The 18,237-nt window shown below is 39.9% G+C and overlaps 1 protein-coding gene across 5 annotated transcripts in view; it reads right to left on the reverse strand.

Moving 5' to 3' along the window:
• Nucleotides 1-18,237, reverse strand: part of fibcd1b (fibrinogen C domain containing 1b) — a 76,554-nt gene that overhangs the window by 41,436 nt on the left and 16,881 nt on the right. For 3 of the 5 annotated variants that reach the window (XM_028973322.1, XM_028973321.1, XM_028973320.1), the window contains 4 exons: nt 16,278-16,361; nt 11,576-12,055; nt 6,445-6,604; nt 5,581-5,717 (listed from right to left, as the gene is read on the reverse strand). In XM_028973322.1, coding sequence (XP_028829155.1) covers nt 5,581-5,717; nt 6,445-6,604; nt 11,576-12,055; nt 16,278-16,361 — 861 coding nt within the window. Of the gene's footprint in view, nt 1-5,580; nt 5,718-6,444; nt 6,605-11,575; nt 12,056-16,277; nt 16,362-16,509; nt 16,586-18,237 lie in introns of those variants that run through there. The other 2 variants (XM_028973325.1, XM_028973324.1) reach the window with 2 other exon arrangements.

Raw genomic sequence — 18,237 nt, forward strand, 5'->3', positions numbered from 1 at the left:
GGTGAAAATGAGAAGTGAATGAGCAAAGAGGCATAATTTGCCTCCACCGAATGTGAAGATGAACATCCAATAGCGACACCTCTACAAAGAGGAGGAGCTGCAACTGAAACAGGACCAACATGGCAGTCACAATGAAACAGCCTCAACAAATTCGGCGAGCAAGATAATCAGATTTTTTGTTCCACAGATGAAAGAAATTATTATTTTTCCTTAGTTCAGTTGTGTACATTGTAGGGGTCGCACAGATGGTTAAGAGAACCATCATCCCAATTCAGACCATCCTTTCTCACATTGCTCGGTTCAAGAAATTACTGCGGAGGTGCCAGAGAACCAGACTCTGAATGTGATGTCAAAATGTGATTAACTATGCACACAGGACTCATCAAGTGCATTGGTGTAAAAGGTATTTTATGCAAAGTTGAGACACTAAGTAGGTCATGTTTGGTATCCTTCATCTCAGAACTGTGTGTAGAGAATGTAGATGAATATGTCTGAATGAAAATGATATATTTTGGACTGGATAGAATCACATGGGGATAACCCTAACCCTAGCGACTGGGGGAGCTGCACCCGAAATTATTCCAATCCTGCCCCAAACTTCTGATCATTAGCCCACGACAGCTAAAAGGCGGGGACCAATACTGAAGATAATAGTGCTGACACACCCAGAAGCTTCATGTTTCCTTCTTTCCGATCCGATCGCCATGACCTGTGCATGCAACAATCTCTGTGACCAGCCCCGCTCAGACTTCCCAAGTTACCACACAAAACTCTGAAGTGCGCCTCTGCTCCACTCTTTGCTATCTGACTGACTTCACAGCCTATCGCAGCCCAACCAAGGGGTGTGTTAATCACCAACCAATGGCAAAAGACACGAGCAGAAGCAGAAACACCTCAGAGACCCGCCGGAGAATAGGAACCTCCTCACAAACACACACACAGCATGAAGCCACTGGCACAGTGCTGATAGTTGGGGTTTCACTACCATATTTGTTGCATTTCTCCTGTCAGCCTGTCAGGACTGCATCAAAGATACGCAAAGTTATCTGCAACTCCATCCTGCTCGTATAAAGCTCTAACCGGATATCTAGTTCAATGTGAGCTACAAGTATCATGATTAGGTGTGAATGTGTGAATGAATCAAACTGTGTTATACGCATTTCTATATTTATGTTTTATGCGATTTGTTGTATCAAGAGTTGTCTGTTGAATAAAACTCCAAAAAGATATTTCTTCTGGTTGTAGTTTTCCTGTTATAAAATATAAGGTCACTACACTTCATAAATCATGCCAGCTCTTTATTAAGATCTTTTATTAGTAATCGTGAATCATTTTGGGGACGCCCTCATTATTCGCACAGTATCAGTATATTTACCACAAGACTTTCTCAGCAAACGAGTTTTCAAACAGGTGAAATTATTAATAGTTTAATAAAAATCATATGCTTTCACATGCAATTCACAAATTAACCACAAATATTGGTCTCAATTTACCCTATGACATAAATTACATCAATAATTTCATTAATAATCTTTAATATCTAATTCCTTGTAGGACTTTTCAGGAATATGAAAGGATGGCAAGGTGAACATATGTTGTCAATTACCAAAAATTTTCATGAAGAAAAACACAATTGTACTCACACAAATGTCAGGGTCCTGACTCTGGGGCGGCCCTTTTATTGTGAGTGTGTTTCTCCTGATTCCCCAAGTGTGTTCACCTGCTGTGCCCTGGATAAATGCACCATGTTTCCACCCTGTCACTGCCCATCCATTGAATGTATCCTCGTCTATGTTGCGATGTACTTGTGCTGTGTTGTTGCTTTGTGTCGTCTTTGTACCTTCTGATGTATTAAATCCCTGGTCTTCTGAAATCGTTTGACCTCTGAAGAGATCTAATAAACAGTCTGAGAGCAAGTGAAGAGAGAGCAGTACATTACACATTTTCTTAAGACACACAAAAAAATGTATGTCGAACAGAGTAAACGCAGTGTTCATTATGAATGAATAGCACACATCCTATTTAGCTATAAAAAGAAGCAGCATGACTGAGCTCAGTGTGTTTCATCATTCAGAATGTGAAGCACAACTCTAAAAACACAACTTTTTTAACACAACTTTCAGATATTTTGCTGAAATTATTATTGCATTACAATTTTAACAACAACAAAAAAAATAATCTAACTAGCAAATGAAATGCTAAAAATGGAGCCTGGATAAAACCTCTTGCTTCAATAACATGATTCCACTGATCTCAGATAAAGATTTGGGAACATGTGCTGCACAACATGTCACGCCAAGATGAAATATTGAAGACAAAATGAAAGTTTGACTCCAAATACTCCAAATGCATTCTACATTTAGAGGAAGAAAAAACATCAATGCACACAATCGCACTTCAATCTCAAACTTTTACATTTCAGTTCTTAGAGTTATTTAATATTTTAGAGAGATTGCAGTACTTTTGATAAAAGCACCATTTGATAATGCAAGATCACGTAGCACTCTCATATCTCTGCTAACATAAATCATTAATAATGTCTTCATTTTTAGTCCCTTCCTTTTAGCAAATAAAATAATAATAATGGAATACATTACCCTAGGTCTGGACCAGGAATAAGTGCAGAATATAAAATAACGGCACTAAAGGTACACAGAGCACTGTGGAACTAACTGTACCTTGTGTGTGTGTTTGTGTGTGTGAGTGAGAGAGAAATAAAGAGAGAGAGAGAGAAATGTATATTTGTTATATCTGTTGAATTATGGCCAGTATAAATGTTCGTTTTTTCAATTCCGTATTTCCACCATGGTGAAGGTTCCCCCCCCCCCCCCCCCCCCCCATTGTCCTTGTCATTGTTAAGGTTAGTTGGAGAATACATTATCCTTAGACTGGGCCAGTAATATGGCCAGAATTTGAAAGTTCTTTAATGTGAATGTGTACTCTATGTGTGTACACAAATAGGTTTTGTGCACAAGATGAGGGCTTGACAAGAAAGAATGGAGAATAACTGCTGTTTTAGTGGTTCCAAGCCATATATATTACAGCAAATACCAAGTTTTCCATTTACACTCCAAATAAAAGTGTGCAGACAATCCTGCTTCAAAAAAGAACAATGTCCAATTGCCAATACCACACGGCTCATCTTTAATATGGCATCTGACAAGATACAGGATAAAGGCTCATCTAATACTGGGTGTCAGAAAGCCAGACAGACCTGTCGGGTCTGTCATTTGAACCATATTGTAAGAGTGAAATGGCTGAAGAAGAGTAAAAGAATTATCAACTGGTTTGTACAAATAAATAGGCTACTGTAATAAATTCCTTGACGTGGTGTCAGAACACTAAAATGAAAAGACAGTTGAAGAAAAGGACAGTTGGAAAGTGTACAAGTGTGAAATATCTTAAAACCAACATCTAATTCTACTTTCCCATTAATTAACTATTTTAACTTGCTTCAATTTTTAAACCTGTTAGTGGTATTCATGCTGGCCAGCCCATGTGGGTCTTGCATTCTCTTTCACTTCCAGCCTCTTTAGCAACACACTTTGGCGGATGTTCTCGAATCTAAAGCTTTTCCCTTCATCCTCTCAGTCAGTTACTATTGGCACCAGTATACCTCCAAGCACCACCTCTCAGGACCTTCACTAAATGTCACAATATGCACTACATGTCCCATCAAACCCACCCGCCTATCACCAATCTCCACTTGGACCACTACTATTGAAGCGGCTTCTGCCTGCTGGATGCTGACAAGATTACTGGAAATGCTCTGAACCAGCCTTATCCAAAATATCTAGTTTCCAGCTCAGCCACTCAAATCATCTCCCCCAACAAACCTCTATTCAGTGCCTCCATTCTGTCCCAGAGAACCTGCTAGGACCTGTGTCCAGGTTAAGGTGACATTGTGGTGAAAAAAAGCCACATGAACAGCAGCATCCCTTTATCCAGAGCACTTCCAATCACCAAATGCATAGCAGGATACAGTGTGTGAGTGACAGAGACAGTTTATGGATGTGTGTGTGCACAGACTGTGCATGCGTAATGACCAATTATGAATTTCCATGTTTGTTAGGACACAGAAGGACATACGCACACACTCCAACTCCACATGCTCAAAGGAACTGTCTCTACAATACCATTATATTAATTATTATCCTTTTATCAGCATAACTCTGAGCTCTATACTCTGGATCATGGCAGCTCTAAAGATATCAGATGATGCAGTGCAAACTCAAAATATAAATAAATGAATAAAAGGAAAATTAAATAAAGATGGCCCTGATTTAAATGCACACCCCAATGTAGGAAGCTGAATCACAAAACTGCATGGCAGCTGCACCAGATGAAATGGAAAAAAAAGTGCAGCACAGGTTTACACTTAAACCTCTGATAATCTAAAAATCCATAATAATTTGATAGTAATGGAGAAGATTGCGAGACTGTAAACACACTGCTTACACATTGACCCAAAAAACACAAACAACATTTGAATTCCAACAATGACATATTGAGTTGTACATTTAAATCACCAACTAGGATGTGACAGTGTTCAGGAACTCTTCCAGGCACAGAGCTACAGCCTGTCAGATGGTGGGCGGACAATGCCAGCTTTTCCAATCAGCCGCCCCAATCAGATCTAAGAAAACGTGTATGGACGCCACTCCACGTCTCATCCAAACCCTGGCACTGATTAAACTGAAAGCAGCCCATTCTGCATCAACCATGTCCCAGCATTAACATTTCCTCAGCACAAAGCAAGAATAAAAACAGTTCCAAACGCTCACTTTGGGCGGATTTGGGATTAAGCTGTTAAATTGTCAATGCTCCGCCATGATTCCAGATTCCTTGGATCAATATTCATATGGTTATCAAAGCAACGCATCCACAACCTCAAATGTAGTGTATTGTAATTCTGATGTAAATGTAATATAGTAATGAAACCCATGATCACACCAAGATCAACAGCATAAGATCAGGTTTTCTGTTAAAGTGTTTATATATTTATACAATATAGATGTAAATTTAAATGTAAAAAAATATAGATTTATTCTGCTTTCATATATGCTTAGTTTCTTATTTGAACATTGTCTAAGAACAATTATAGATATAAATCTTGTCATATCCATAATCTCATATTGTCTTAGACATGCCAATTCTGTATGATTAAATCTAGCTATTCTAGACAAAATAATAACTAAGTAAGACAATAATATGCATAAGACAGATTGTTTCATTGTAGTGTAGAGGACAGGCTCCAGCACCACAAACACCCTGGTTTACCGATTGCGCTGTGGAATTACAGGACGGTGGACTCTGGGCTCCAGTGCTTCTGAAAGTGGCTGTGAAGAAGGCGGCATAATGATTGCCAGGTATGCAGCTGAATTAAAGGTGTGATTTGACGCCAGCAGCAGCCTCTTCAAAGAAGTGCATGAGAGGTAATGAGCCAGGAAGAACTTTAACTGTGTGGAGCAGAGAGGCTTTAACTCACTTTGCAGCATTTTCAGACATTTGACATTAGCTTATTATTTATGCATCTAGATATGTGTTTGGTGTGTGTTTGTTTGTGTGCTTGAGACCCACCGTCCAGCCGCCTCCATCAGTAGTCATGTCGCAGTAGACCTGGAAGCCTGCTGGGAAGTGCGTGGGAAACACAGAGTAGATGCCATCCTCCCTCTGCCCACTGGAGTAAATATCACTGCAGTCACGGGGCCGAGACCCTGTCCCACACACATACACACACATACACATTATGGACACACAGTAAAGGAAAAAATTGAAATTACACCCATATAGAAGAAAAGGCTGCAAACACACATTTACACACACTCACACAAAAAATTACACTCTTTCTCGTTGTGACAAACCAGATCTCTGAAAACTCTAAACTTAAATCTATGCACACACACATATACACACAGCACAGCTGGGCCTTGTGGAAGTCTGGCAGTCTGTAAAAAGGCTCTCACTCCACTCGTCTAAAAAGTACAATTTCTGCTCCATTGAGTATCTGATACTCTTGGCTCTTGCTCGGTAATAAGATGAGAAAAGATGGCGAAAGGTGTTGCAATTAGGATGTGGTGTAAAATGCAGTTTTCCATGAAATCCAGTAATCTGGTCTGGTTTAATAATGTGCTTAAGTAGCGCTAATGAAGATTGAATTCCAATTCTCTCTCTCCCCCTTTTTTTCACACACAAAAGCGCAGTCTGGTATGCAGTGGGAAACCTATTGAGCTTCAGACATCTAAAGGCAAACATTTCCAAAACAATAATCCTTTACAGTGATGACAGGGTGAGGCTACAGAATCAATAGAAGTTTAACATAAAAAAGGAACAATTGTTCCCTTCAGCAGAGAAAGGTCAACATTTATTTTAATGTCACCACATTCAAAACTGCAGTCCCACAGTCTGAATGGGAACATTTTTACTCCTGCAGTGGTTTCTCACCATTTGCACAGCCTTTAAGTCGAGCTCCTCGGATGGGGGCTCTTTGCAGGTCAGCCTTCACTCTGGCTTTCAGGCCACCACCCTCCTTCTGCATGGAGTTCAGTGCATCGCTCACAGAGTTCACCACCTTCACCATGTTGATCTGACTTTCCGACAGCAGCTGCGAAACAGGAAACATTCCAGTTAGACTCTTGTCCGCACACAAACAAGAGAAAACAGAAGAGTGAACAAGCTAAAAGGGCTTTGTACCAACCACTTTATGCATATCAGTCTGAGGAGTTGCATGCTAACAAGTAAACTGTTAACCACATTTATCAACGAGTAGGATGGGTGGGACTACTAATATCATAAGAAGCTCTGTGAAAATGCACCTATAAAGGCATACTTCACCATGCACATCCAATTTCTCAAGCCCCTTAACCCAACAAAACAGAAGTATAAATGCAAATGCAAATGGGGACTGCTCAAATCACAGCAGAGCCATTACTGCTGTTTTCTGCATCCCTTCATTAGGTATATATTCTAAAAATGTGCATAAAATAAGAACCACTGCATCAGACACGCAAAGAAGTGGAACGCAGCAGCTTGCTAGTTTGCATTTTATGTGGGAAAATGTTACTGCATTTATACCCACTCTAGACACATTGCGGTAAAGTATAATCCATTTACAGCAGGGGTGTCAAATTCTGGTCCTGTGGAGCCACAGCTATACTCACCTGCTAATTATCACACAGCTATAGAGCTGAATGTGATGGGGAAGAGATGGGAAAAAAGCCTTGATGAGCTGTGGCCTTCTAGGAATTGGGTGTGACATGTCTGTTGAACAGCTTGTCTGTGCACAGTTGTGATAATTTGCTGAGGGTAAATATGGCCTGTGTGATGCAACCATCGAGAGCTATGCGGTAAGCACATATTGCCACTTATGGGCTTGTGAGCCTGTATGAGAAATGATGGCACATAGCTCAAAGAGACTGGATCCAGTTCAGGAGCGTGCAACTTCTCAGAAAGCAGTGATGTTGTTTTTGTGGAGTGCAGAGTAAAAAAAATGTAACCGTAGAACTTAATTAATATAGAAAACACATGCATTTGATAAATAAAAAATTAATAAATATTAAAAAATTTAAGTGACTGGCTCAAAGTGGCTGTAATTCTGCATTCTCATTTTGGAAAGAGACTTCAGATACAAAATTAGGTGACCACTATAAGACCTATAAAAGCAAAAAAATAAAGTTTATGTCAGGGGACCTTTAATGCATGCATTCATTTACTTCTCATGAATTAAAATGTATGACTTTATCCAGATTTGATGTTTTGGAAATATTGAGGATTGAAAATAATTTAGCAAACTGATTTTGTGTGTAGTTTTTGTGTCTCAAATAAGGTTGTAAGAAGAACTCACTGTTACAAAAACACAGAATACCCTCTTGCCACCGTTTAAAAAAAAAAAAAACGTTTTTATGTAGTCATTTCATAGCTTGAGGTTGCACCTTTTCACAGGAACTCTTCAGGTTCTCACATTTACAGCCCCCTGATGGACACAAGCTCCCTCCATCACTTATCCGTGTCTTGGGACAATCCATCTTACTCAAAAGCATTTCTGAAGCCCTTATTGTCCCTGGCAATTCATCCTCTCCCCTCTCATCCAAAAAAAAATCCTCATGTAATCCTCCATCCAGCAAACACACACACACATACACACACACACACACACACACAATCACTCACGGTCACACCTACCTCAAAAGACACACCCTCTGCTTTTCTGACATAAATTCAAGCACCTTACACTCGTAAACACACCACAGTGATCACATTACAAACTTATCAGTTGGGTTACTCATCTGGCCTAGAGAGACACAGACAATGTAAAAAAAAAATCACTGTTCCCAGTAGCGTATTCAGCAATAAGGACCTGGGTGAAAACCTGTTTACGTGCAATAAACACGGCGGTATATAACTGCATTGAGCATAATTATACAACAATTAAAGATAAATTGTTGTATTTGCTAATTATTGCTTCAATTTGTGTTTATTTATACCCTAGTCATGTTCATTACCCTTGTCTTGGCTTCTTTTCCCAAACAAATCATTAAAACCCTTATAAACGACACGAGAAGACATTGAAAATTCTATTATTTTAAATTGCACAGTATAACTAATATTGTTTTCCAAGCATGAAGCAGTGATTTCGTACCCCGGAGGACATGAAAAGGTGTGAGATCTGAGGTGTAATTTAGAGGATTGTAATGCAATTAGCCACATAATCCTTATTCTCTTCAGGTCAATGCAACAAGGCCAATGACGAGTGCATTCACCCTTCAATAGTGCATGGCTAATTCCTTTCCTTCCCTTCTGCCTTCACTCTGTTGGCTGATCATTATGACCTGAACTCGAACACACTTAATCTCTCCAGTAATCATGGGTGTGTTTTCAAAGTGACATGCTAAAAACCGAACTGCCCTCTTCCATTTGCTTAAAAATTCATGGGGGCTTGCACCTTGGCATATTGCTTTCATAGTATTAGTTGTGTAAATATAATAGTATGGTGACCAAGCAAAGATTCTCATCCAAAAATAAAGAAATCTCAATAACAATGGTCCCTTTAATGTAATGAAACAATTAAGGAAATTTTTTTTCAGTTAGTATTGAAATCACTTTCCACTGCCTCAAGACAGCAAAGTGCCAGACCTGCACCTAATGATGACCAAAGGGGTCACAATGCTGTACAATAAAAAAAAAAAAAATGAAGTGATTGTCACATGTGATACACAGCAGCACAGCACACGGTGCACACAGTGAAATGTGTCCTCTGCATTTAACCCATCACCCTGAGTGAGCAGCGGGCAGCCATGACAGGTGCCCGGGGAGCAGTGTGTGGGGTGCTTTGCTCAGTGGCACCTCAGTGGCACCTTGGCAGATGGGGATTCGAACTGGCAACCTGATTACGGGGCCGCCACCACTGGCCCAATATGTATGTTACATTTAGATTAGCTATGCAGAGAAGCAACAGAATAATGTTAACGGTTCATTGAAAACCCATAAATAATGTAAAATTTGTAAAATATTGTATAATCTTTGAATTCTTGTATGTCACCAAGTGAGATAATAATGCAAAACAATTGACAATTGCATATATCTACAGAACTTTGTTTTTGCACAAGGTGCAAGAGTAAAATTTGTAATAACATGAAGCTTAACACAAAAAGCATAGCATCATGGCACAAAAGGATGAGGAGAGATTAATGATGAAAATATTTTTTTTTCAGATCCGCTTCTGTTCTGTGTGATCCTTTATCCTAAAACATCCTATAACCGTATTTTCCATTCGGAACAGTTTAAGCTCTAATTCATCCACTCAGCTGTGTTCCCAGGTCACAAGACGGAACCTTCCCCCAAGACCACTGTAGCATGCAGGGCCATTACTAACTGACCCCCCACCCCCTTTCCCCAAGGCAGGCTACAATAAATCACATCCACAGGTCTGGGGCGACCAACAGCCCAGTGAATCACAGCAAGGAAACAGTGGGCGCAGATATCCTGAACTCTGCTACCCTCGACCAGCAAATCTATCAAGGCGCCCCATGCTCCATCCCATCACCCGACGCTGTGGCCACAGTGACAGCCCCCTGACCACGCTTTCTATTGCAGTCAGTTGGGAATTGGCCTGCTGCTTTTTGAGTTGGGTGAGATTTAATCTCTCAGAATGGCTGCGGTTCTTGAGCAATGGGAGCTGTGGAGATTGTTTAGATCAGGAAGCATTAATGGAGTGCATGGTGCTGAGAGGGCCAGCATTAACCAGGAACTCGTGTAGTGTAATTAAAGTGAGTGCTGAAGAAAAAACGTACACTGGCACACACTCACACATATATAGACACACAGACATTTTTTTTTTTATAAGGGACCCAGGTTATATATACCGAGGAGGAACTGTTTACTGCTCACACATTCCTCACACACATTAATGGTCATGCACATGATGTATGAAAGGAGGAAAATAACACAGGATTACTGTCCTGGGATGGCTTGGATTTCTGCTTCATTTTCAGCTCAGAGGTATCCAGATGATAAATAACTCTCTTTTGAATGTGTATGTTCGTGTCAATCACTTTTAATTCAGATTTATTTAAAGCTTAATTCACCTTTAATTTGGGTTTAATTCACTTAGTGAGGAGAACCAGTTCCATCTCATTAACAGCCTAATTACAGACCGTGCACACGCAGGAGAACATCACTCATCAGCCATTAATGGCAAACAGAGTGACATCACCTGAGAGCGCAGTCTGACATTATCGAAAATTGCAAAGCAGTCCATTCTACCCATTTTCACCACATTCTCAGAGTGACTCACAGGTTCAGAGCCGCTGGAGAAAAAAATCAACGTGGCCATGTTTCTGCGTAAACTGTCCGCTGCATAACAATGAGAGGGGGTCTGATCGGAAGGAAGCCTTCAGTCCTTTGACCATCATGGCAAAGTGTGAGCTTTGTGGATGCGGAGCGTTTCTTTAACTCCTCAGCACTCCAGCAGTCAGCAACACGGACCGCTCCTCGTTATTAATGCAGCAGCCCTAATCATCCGTGAAAAGAGTGCAGGGAATGATGATGCCCTGGGTGGTTTCATCCAGAAATGACAAGCAGTGTGCACTGAAACGATGGAAGTTTGTTAGTCATTACTGTGATGCAGATCCGGCCGGTTTCGATCATTGTCTTAATCTTGTTCACCTGTCCAGATGTGTATTATTGGCTAATTTCCCAATTTTAATCCGTTTCTCTTACTGTTCGTCTTTATTTGTTTGGATTTCTATTATTTTTTATTTTTATTAGAAGTAGTGACTATTTTTTTCATTGTTTATTTATTGTATATTAGTTATTTGCACTTTGAGCAGCATTCAGGTACACAAAATGTACTTTATAAACGATGTAATTATTACCATAAATAATAATATTATTATTACCAATATATATTATGCTATAATATCTAATTGATAACATGTTATCTGCATCTTGGAGACAAGAAACTAGTCACCATTTTACCTTGAGTGTAATTGTATCTGTCACTCAAAATATATGCAATTTATATGCAATTACATATATACAGTATTAACGTGTGTGTGTAGAATGAAGTGATATGTACCTGTATCAGCCGGCCCTGCTCACCCTGAAGGGTGTTCAGTTCCTGCCCCAGGTTGTTCTGTCCTCTCCTCAGAGATTCGTAGTCCATCTTCAACTGCCCGGCATGGGCCGACAGCTTGGCCACTTCCTCGGCCAGGTTGACCAGCAATGCGCGATCCTGGCCCTTAACAGATTTCAGGTCGGAATCATGGTCGGTCAGTGAGTGCAGCAATGAAGTTTGCACGCCTTCAAGCCGCAAGAAATTGCTGTTGTAGTCGGGGCAGTTTGGATCAATGAAGATGTTGATGCGTGAGCCATCACCCCTCTCGACCGTTACTAAGGCATTGGCCTCATCTTGATTGGTGCTGATGTGAGGTGGGCCATCGGACAGAGGTGGAGCCTGGTAGTGGTTCATGAAGAGGATGGTCCCAGTTACTGTGACAGCGAGAAGCACAGCCACAAAAAGGAGGATGGTGCAGAGGAGGTAGCTGCAGCTCATCCGCTACAGAAAAAGAGAGAGAGACACACACAGAGGGAGAGAGAGATTACATAAAGAAATGATTCTGCTCTTTGCAAGGGAAAGATGGGTAAACTATGAAATTTCCATGCAATGCATTAGACATTGACACATAGAAAGTGCACAATGTGACCATGCTGCAAACTCATTTTATTCTTTCAGACTGAGCAGCACAGAATGTTCTTTGAATAGAGTGCAGGAGGATCTGACCAAGGACTGAACAGCGTCTGTGCATGAGTCCAAGAGAAATTAATGTTCCATGGTGGCTTCCACAGAGTACAACCTGGCACTACATTAGACCCTAGACAACAGCTGGAAAGTATACATCATATACAGAACACTGACATATCATCATCATCAGTAAGAATAGTACACTTTCATTACAGTGAGGAAAGTATAGAGGGACGGAATAAATAACTGATAGTCATCAATACAAATCTATTACATTATTAATTTTATTATCATATTAATTTGTGGAGGGTGGTATTGAACTACGCATGTACAAATATGAAAACCTTTAATAAATCAATATTTTTGTTTCAGTGTTTCAGTGTAATTATTTCTAGCACCCAGAAGACAAAATTTAATGATGTTTTTAATGCCAATAAGAATGACTGAGACCTCTCATGCACTCCAGATCCTCATCTGGACATTTTTAACCTGGTTCTGTCAATATGTCAGTTAAGTGCAACCAACGTTGCCAGATATCTGATTTGTTCAAGCACCAAATCAGTCAAAGAATGGGCTTGTGTTGGAGAAATACTGCTTGCTCATGGTGCAGACATCAGAAAACCTGATCAGAGGTTATAGTCATCTATCCATACACTGATGCCAAAAATCTGCCTTATGTTACACATACAGCGACAATGTCGCTAAATTCTAACCCTTTCACAATTATTTCTACAAGATCTGAAAATAAGATTTTTCCCTGTGTGCATATTCAGCATGTATATGAAGATGGATTGCTGTTTTACAGAGAAAAAAAAAGGGAGGGGTGACAGTTTATTGTCTGCGATGTTTGAGAAAAGAACTGCCAAAGGTGCAACACTGCTTCACTCCATTACATGTTATACACAATTAAACTGCACTTTATTCCAGCTATTTCAGTTAATGGACCCAGCACCAAGGCATTATAATCCATCTGTGTGTCTCTATTTGTGTGTGTGTGAGTGTGTGACAGGATTTATATAGTTACAGACATCCTGGATTGCAATGATAATTATTCATCTGTGTGTGGTTGTGTATGTGTGTTTGTGTAGCAGTTTCATGCTCTTGGATGGTGCCTCAATAGCCCTTGAGTGCACACGACAGGTACATGTTGCTCTCCATTAATGAGTGTGCAAATTAAAAAGAAATCCAGGAACTGGATCTGTCAGGACAGTGGTCCACACTATTGGACAGTTAATGACCTGGATTATGAGCGGCTTTTACGATTGGTGTGGGTTCTGGAAAAAGACAGACAGGTTCCAGGAAGCACTTAAATCTACTGTGTTTGTACACATACAGATGGGGAAAGCAGATGAGAGCATTTAAGCCATAAGCTCATGTGGAGGTGGTTATTGTGTGTGTGCATTAAAAACACCATCCCAGTTCCTCTCACATGACCATGCAGTAAATTCATTCCTGCTTGATGTAAAAGACAGACAAATATATAGTTATTGTCACAGATAAATGTTCCCAATGGGCTGTTGTGCTCCAAACAACCACTTCACGCTTGGAGACAAGCGGCAGGACTAATGGCATCATGTGTGAACCACAGCTCCAGAAGAAAGATCCGGAAAGCTTATGGGGGAGGCATGACTGCCTGCAGTGGCTCTGCGGTTTCTGTCTTGCTCTCCAGCTGTGTCTCGGAAACCTTACATCTATTTTTATATCGGATTCTTCAATTTGATAGAGATGATGGGAGTCACCCTCGCAGTGTTATTAGTAATGTGAATTAATGTATGATATGTAGCACACACAGAAAATCAGGATCATAGAATACAGAAAAGACAGAAATGTAACTCTACCGCGTAATATTAATGGTGAAAGTGAACCCATGATACCCATAGATGGGGCAAAAACATGAACCGTTTTTTATCTAGTTATTTGATATTACAGGTTTCACTTTACTTTAAATGAGATGTCATGAGGTTAATTTTGAAGAATATACACTACTGTGGAAATTTTAGGCAGGTGTGGAACAATGTGATAAAATAAGGTGTGAATTTGGTATGCATGTGGTAAACTAAAAATGCTTTCAAAAATAAAAATGATTTCTTTTAAACCTTCAAAATCAGCATCATTCCTACATTTAGAAATTTTCTACATTTCAATATTTATGTCAGGGGTCGCTACAGCAAGCAAAAATTGTATGGCTGATGTCCTTCCTGACGCAACCTTCCCCATTTACTTGGGACATGGGACCAGGAACAAGAAACGCATGGTCACATGAGTCCCTAATGGATGGGTTAGGATTATTTTCAGGGGCATGATAAGTCAATTTAACCAGGTTCTAATCATAATCAATAATTTACTGAAATAGAAACAGCTGTGTGAGGCTTGATGGGGAATAGCAAACTCTGCTACCAAAGTGAAGTTGTGGAAGATGCCTTCATGACACAAGGTAGTTATACTGCATCAGCAAGATCTTTCACAGACAAAGATTTCAAAGCAGACTGTGGTGTCAAGATGTGCTGTTCAAGCTCTTCTGAAGAAGCACAAAGAAATGGGTATGGTTGAGGATTGTAAATGCAGTGGTCAGCAAAGGAAAAAAAACACACTAAGCTTGTTTCCTTTCAAAATTAGAAGATGTCCAGTGCACAAACCTGGCACAAACCAGTAGGACACAGGTAGACCCATCTACTTTCTGTAGAAGACTGGCAAGAAGTGGCAGGAAACATGACAAGTGACTCAACTATGCATGATGTGCAGAAAAATGGCAGCAGGTGCCCTGTAGAGCGGTACAATAATGAGCATGTGCAAGCAACAGTGAAGCAGGCTGGAGGTTCTTTCTGAATTTGGGGCTGCAATTCCACAAATAGTTATTTGGCCAGGATAATTGTATCCTTAATGCTGGAACATACGGACAGATACTATTCATTCATGCAATACCATCAGGTAGGCAAAGTTAATTGCCTATAATTTATACTGCAGTAGGACAATGAGCCCAAAAACACAGCCAATGCCCTTTGTTTTCAGCATGAAAAAGAAGTGATGGTTTGGCCCACAAAGGGTTTAATTTGATTTAGATAGAAGCAATGTTGTGATTAAGACGAAAAGTTAAATAGATATAACATTAAATGCAACATTAAATACAAAATTACATATAACTGTTTGAATTAAGACCTTTGTTCATTCAAACAAGTCACCATGTTGAACTGTAATGGTACATTATTTCATCTACATCTGGAACACAGGTCTAAAGTATATGTGCAGTATATTTCATGTGAATCCAAGATTGCTGATGATGAAAGATTGGAATTCTGAATATTCCCCCTTATCAAGAAGTTATTCAGAAACACAAGAGACAATGAGTTACAGAATATACAAAGTAGTCATGTAACAATTGAAAAAAATGTGAATCAAGAAGCAGGTGGAAACAAAATGCAAGAAACTGTCCATCAACACTTTTATTATAACTATTTGTTAAAGCTAATGGTGTGTTCTCAAGACACAAACTCAATATAAGAAAAAGGGAATCAAAGCATCCCTAATAAAAATGAATATACTCTCAATCCAAGCCATCTCTACAAAGCCACACAGACTTCACATAACCACAGAGATAATACTGCACTATACTAATTATACTGGGTCTCTACAATCAGCATTGTCTGGAGACAGTTGTCTAGGCTCTAAGGTAACAGTCGCATACAACCAATACTTGCTGCAGACCTTCAAGAAATCCTTTAAATGAATGCATTGTATATTATGGATATGTGATATGTTGCTGAAGACTTCTTTACGGCAAGTGAATGAACCTCTTATAAGGCTCTGTAATATTGGTGAGAACAATCATTTACATGAGAGATTAAGAGAAAACATTTTTTTGATGCAATGTATACGACTCAGGTTCAGCCTCTCTAGATCAACATGTTGATCATGGACTCAATAGTAGATGTAGAACTAGCGGTGGGATTCATGTCTATTACTTTGGAGGCAGAGTTCCTTCATTGACTACATTGATTGTGTGCATGTGTGTGTGTGTGTGTATGAAAGGGACCCTTACCTTGGGTGGGGTCTGATTGACTGTGTCTGAGTCTGACCATCGGTGTTTGAGCTGAGAAGAGCTGGGCACACACTCACAGAATGTCTGCATCAAGAAAGAAAAACCGTTGCATTCAGAATGCTTTCTCTCTCTCTCTGTCTCTCTCTCTCAATTCAAACATTCATGTCAGTCACTTCACCACCTAAATGCTATCAATATTTTAAAATGTCAAACAATTGTGTAACATACTGACCAAGGCTAAGCTCAGACTGGATGATTTTCAAAGTGGAAAGATCGCTGTTCGGTTCAAGCTACACAACTTTTCTGATTTGCCATCAAGTCTTCTGGGGGGGAAGAGGGTCACACAATTTTTCACTCGCTTCTGCTATTGGATCAACAAAAGTGGCAGAGAAAATGATTTGAGATTCTGTTGTAACCACGTCTTGAATAGATAGATAGATACCACTTTTTTGTTGAATGTGAGACAGTCTAATCCTAATTACCATAATGTCTGACTGCTGTAATCAAGGAATTCATTTTTTTTAATGTAAGATCATTAAATAGCGACATCCTTTAAAATGCGGACATGTGCTGCAAGCTGACATGGAAGGAGCTGTACAGTGCTGTGTGTCTGTACCACACAAGATCAGACGTCCTCTGAACTTGATTCCAGCTTGATCTAAACATCAAAATGACTTTGGCTCCTCGAGTTGTTGATTAATTTGGAGTAAGAGCAGGGGTCACCAGTCTAATTTCTGTGGAGCCGCAGCAGACTGGCCTGTTTGTGCATTAGCTCTTAATTGACTGATTTTGCCATTGGAATTGATTGCCTTAAGAGTCAGAAACTCTCACTGCATTTTTCCACGCTTTGATTAGTTTCTAATTCAAACAACCACAGTCACTAAGGAATGGGACTTTCTGCACTGATTTCACATGACCAGTAACATGAAGACTGTAAATGTGCTCAGCAAAAAAAGCTAAAACATGTCTGTTCAGTGTTCACTGAAGGCAAATAAAATGCGTTTATCCGTCTGTGAAAGTAAAGTGATTGTCATTGTAAACCACTGCAGCACAGCACACAGTGCACACAATGTAACCCATCACCCTTGGTGAGCAGTGGGCAGCCATAAAAGGCGCCTGGGGAGCAGTACTCTCCTGGATTATAGAGTAGTAGAAAAGAGAGACTAAAAATATATATTAAGAATTGGGGCACATTCTTAACAGTATATTCTCTACATACTGAAATTTCAAACTCGATACCGATACTAAGGATGATATGACACTCTGTACAGATTTTCAGTACTACAGGAAGAGAAAACAAACACAAGTTTGTAATAATTTTTTAATACATAAAGAATGTTTTTATAATATTTAAGAAAAAACAACATATATATGTATATACACGTGTGTGTGTGTGTGTGTGTGTGTGTGTGTGTGTGTGTGTGTGTGTGTTTGTAATTAGAGATGTAATCAGGCCTGAAAAGTTAGGACCATGAACCGGCAGATACAAAGCTTTATTTTAAGTATCGATACTAAATTCTAGTACAACATTTTAGTACATAATTCAATACTAAATATTAAGGACACTGAATAATCACTCAGCAGTAATGTGGTGGTGTCATGGTCTCGACTGCTCCTCCGCCCCAGCAGAGGGGGTGTCGATGCCCCCAAAGGAACCCCGTACCCCAGTCACCATCAAAGAAGACCAACACTATAGCCAACTTTTGATACTCGCTCATTTATAGTTACATTTCCCCTATGTTCTCTTGGTGTTTCTTCTGACGGATGACTGTATCATTGACCCAGATTGCCCCTGACAACTGCTTTTTGGATAACCCAGGACTGACACTGGTTCACCATATGACCCCTGCTTGTTTGTCTGCTGCTGTTTGGATTACCACTGGACTGAACTGATGCTGATTCCCAGTTTGACCCCTGCCTGCTTGTCTTCTCCCTCTGCCTGACGTTTCAGCTCTATCTG

Source organism: Denticeps clupeoides, chromosome 3 (genome assembly GCF_900700375.1).
Source record: "Denticeps clupeoides chromosome 3, fDenClu1.1, whole genome shotgun sequence".
NCBI classification, from domain to species: Eukaryota; Metazoa; Chordata; class Actinopteri; order Clupeiformes; family Denticipitidae; genus Denticeps; species Denticeps clupeoides.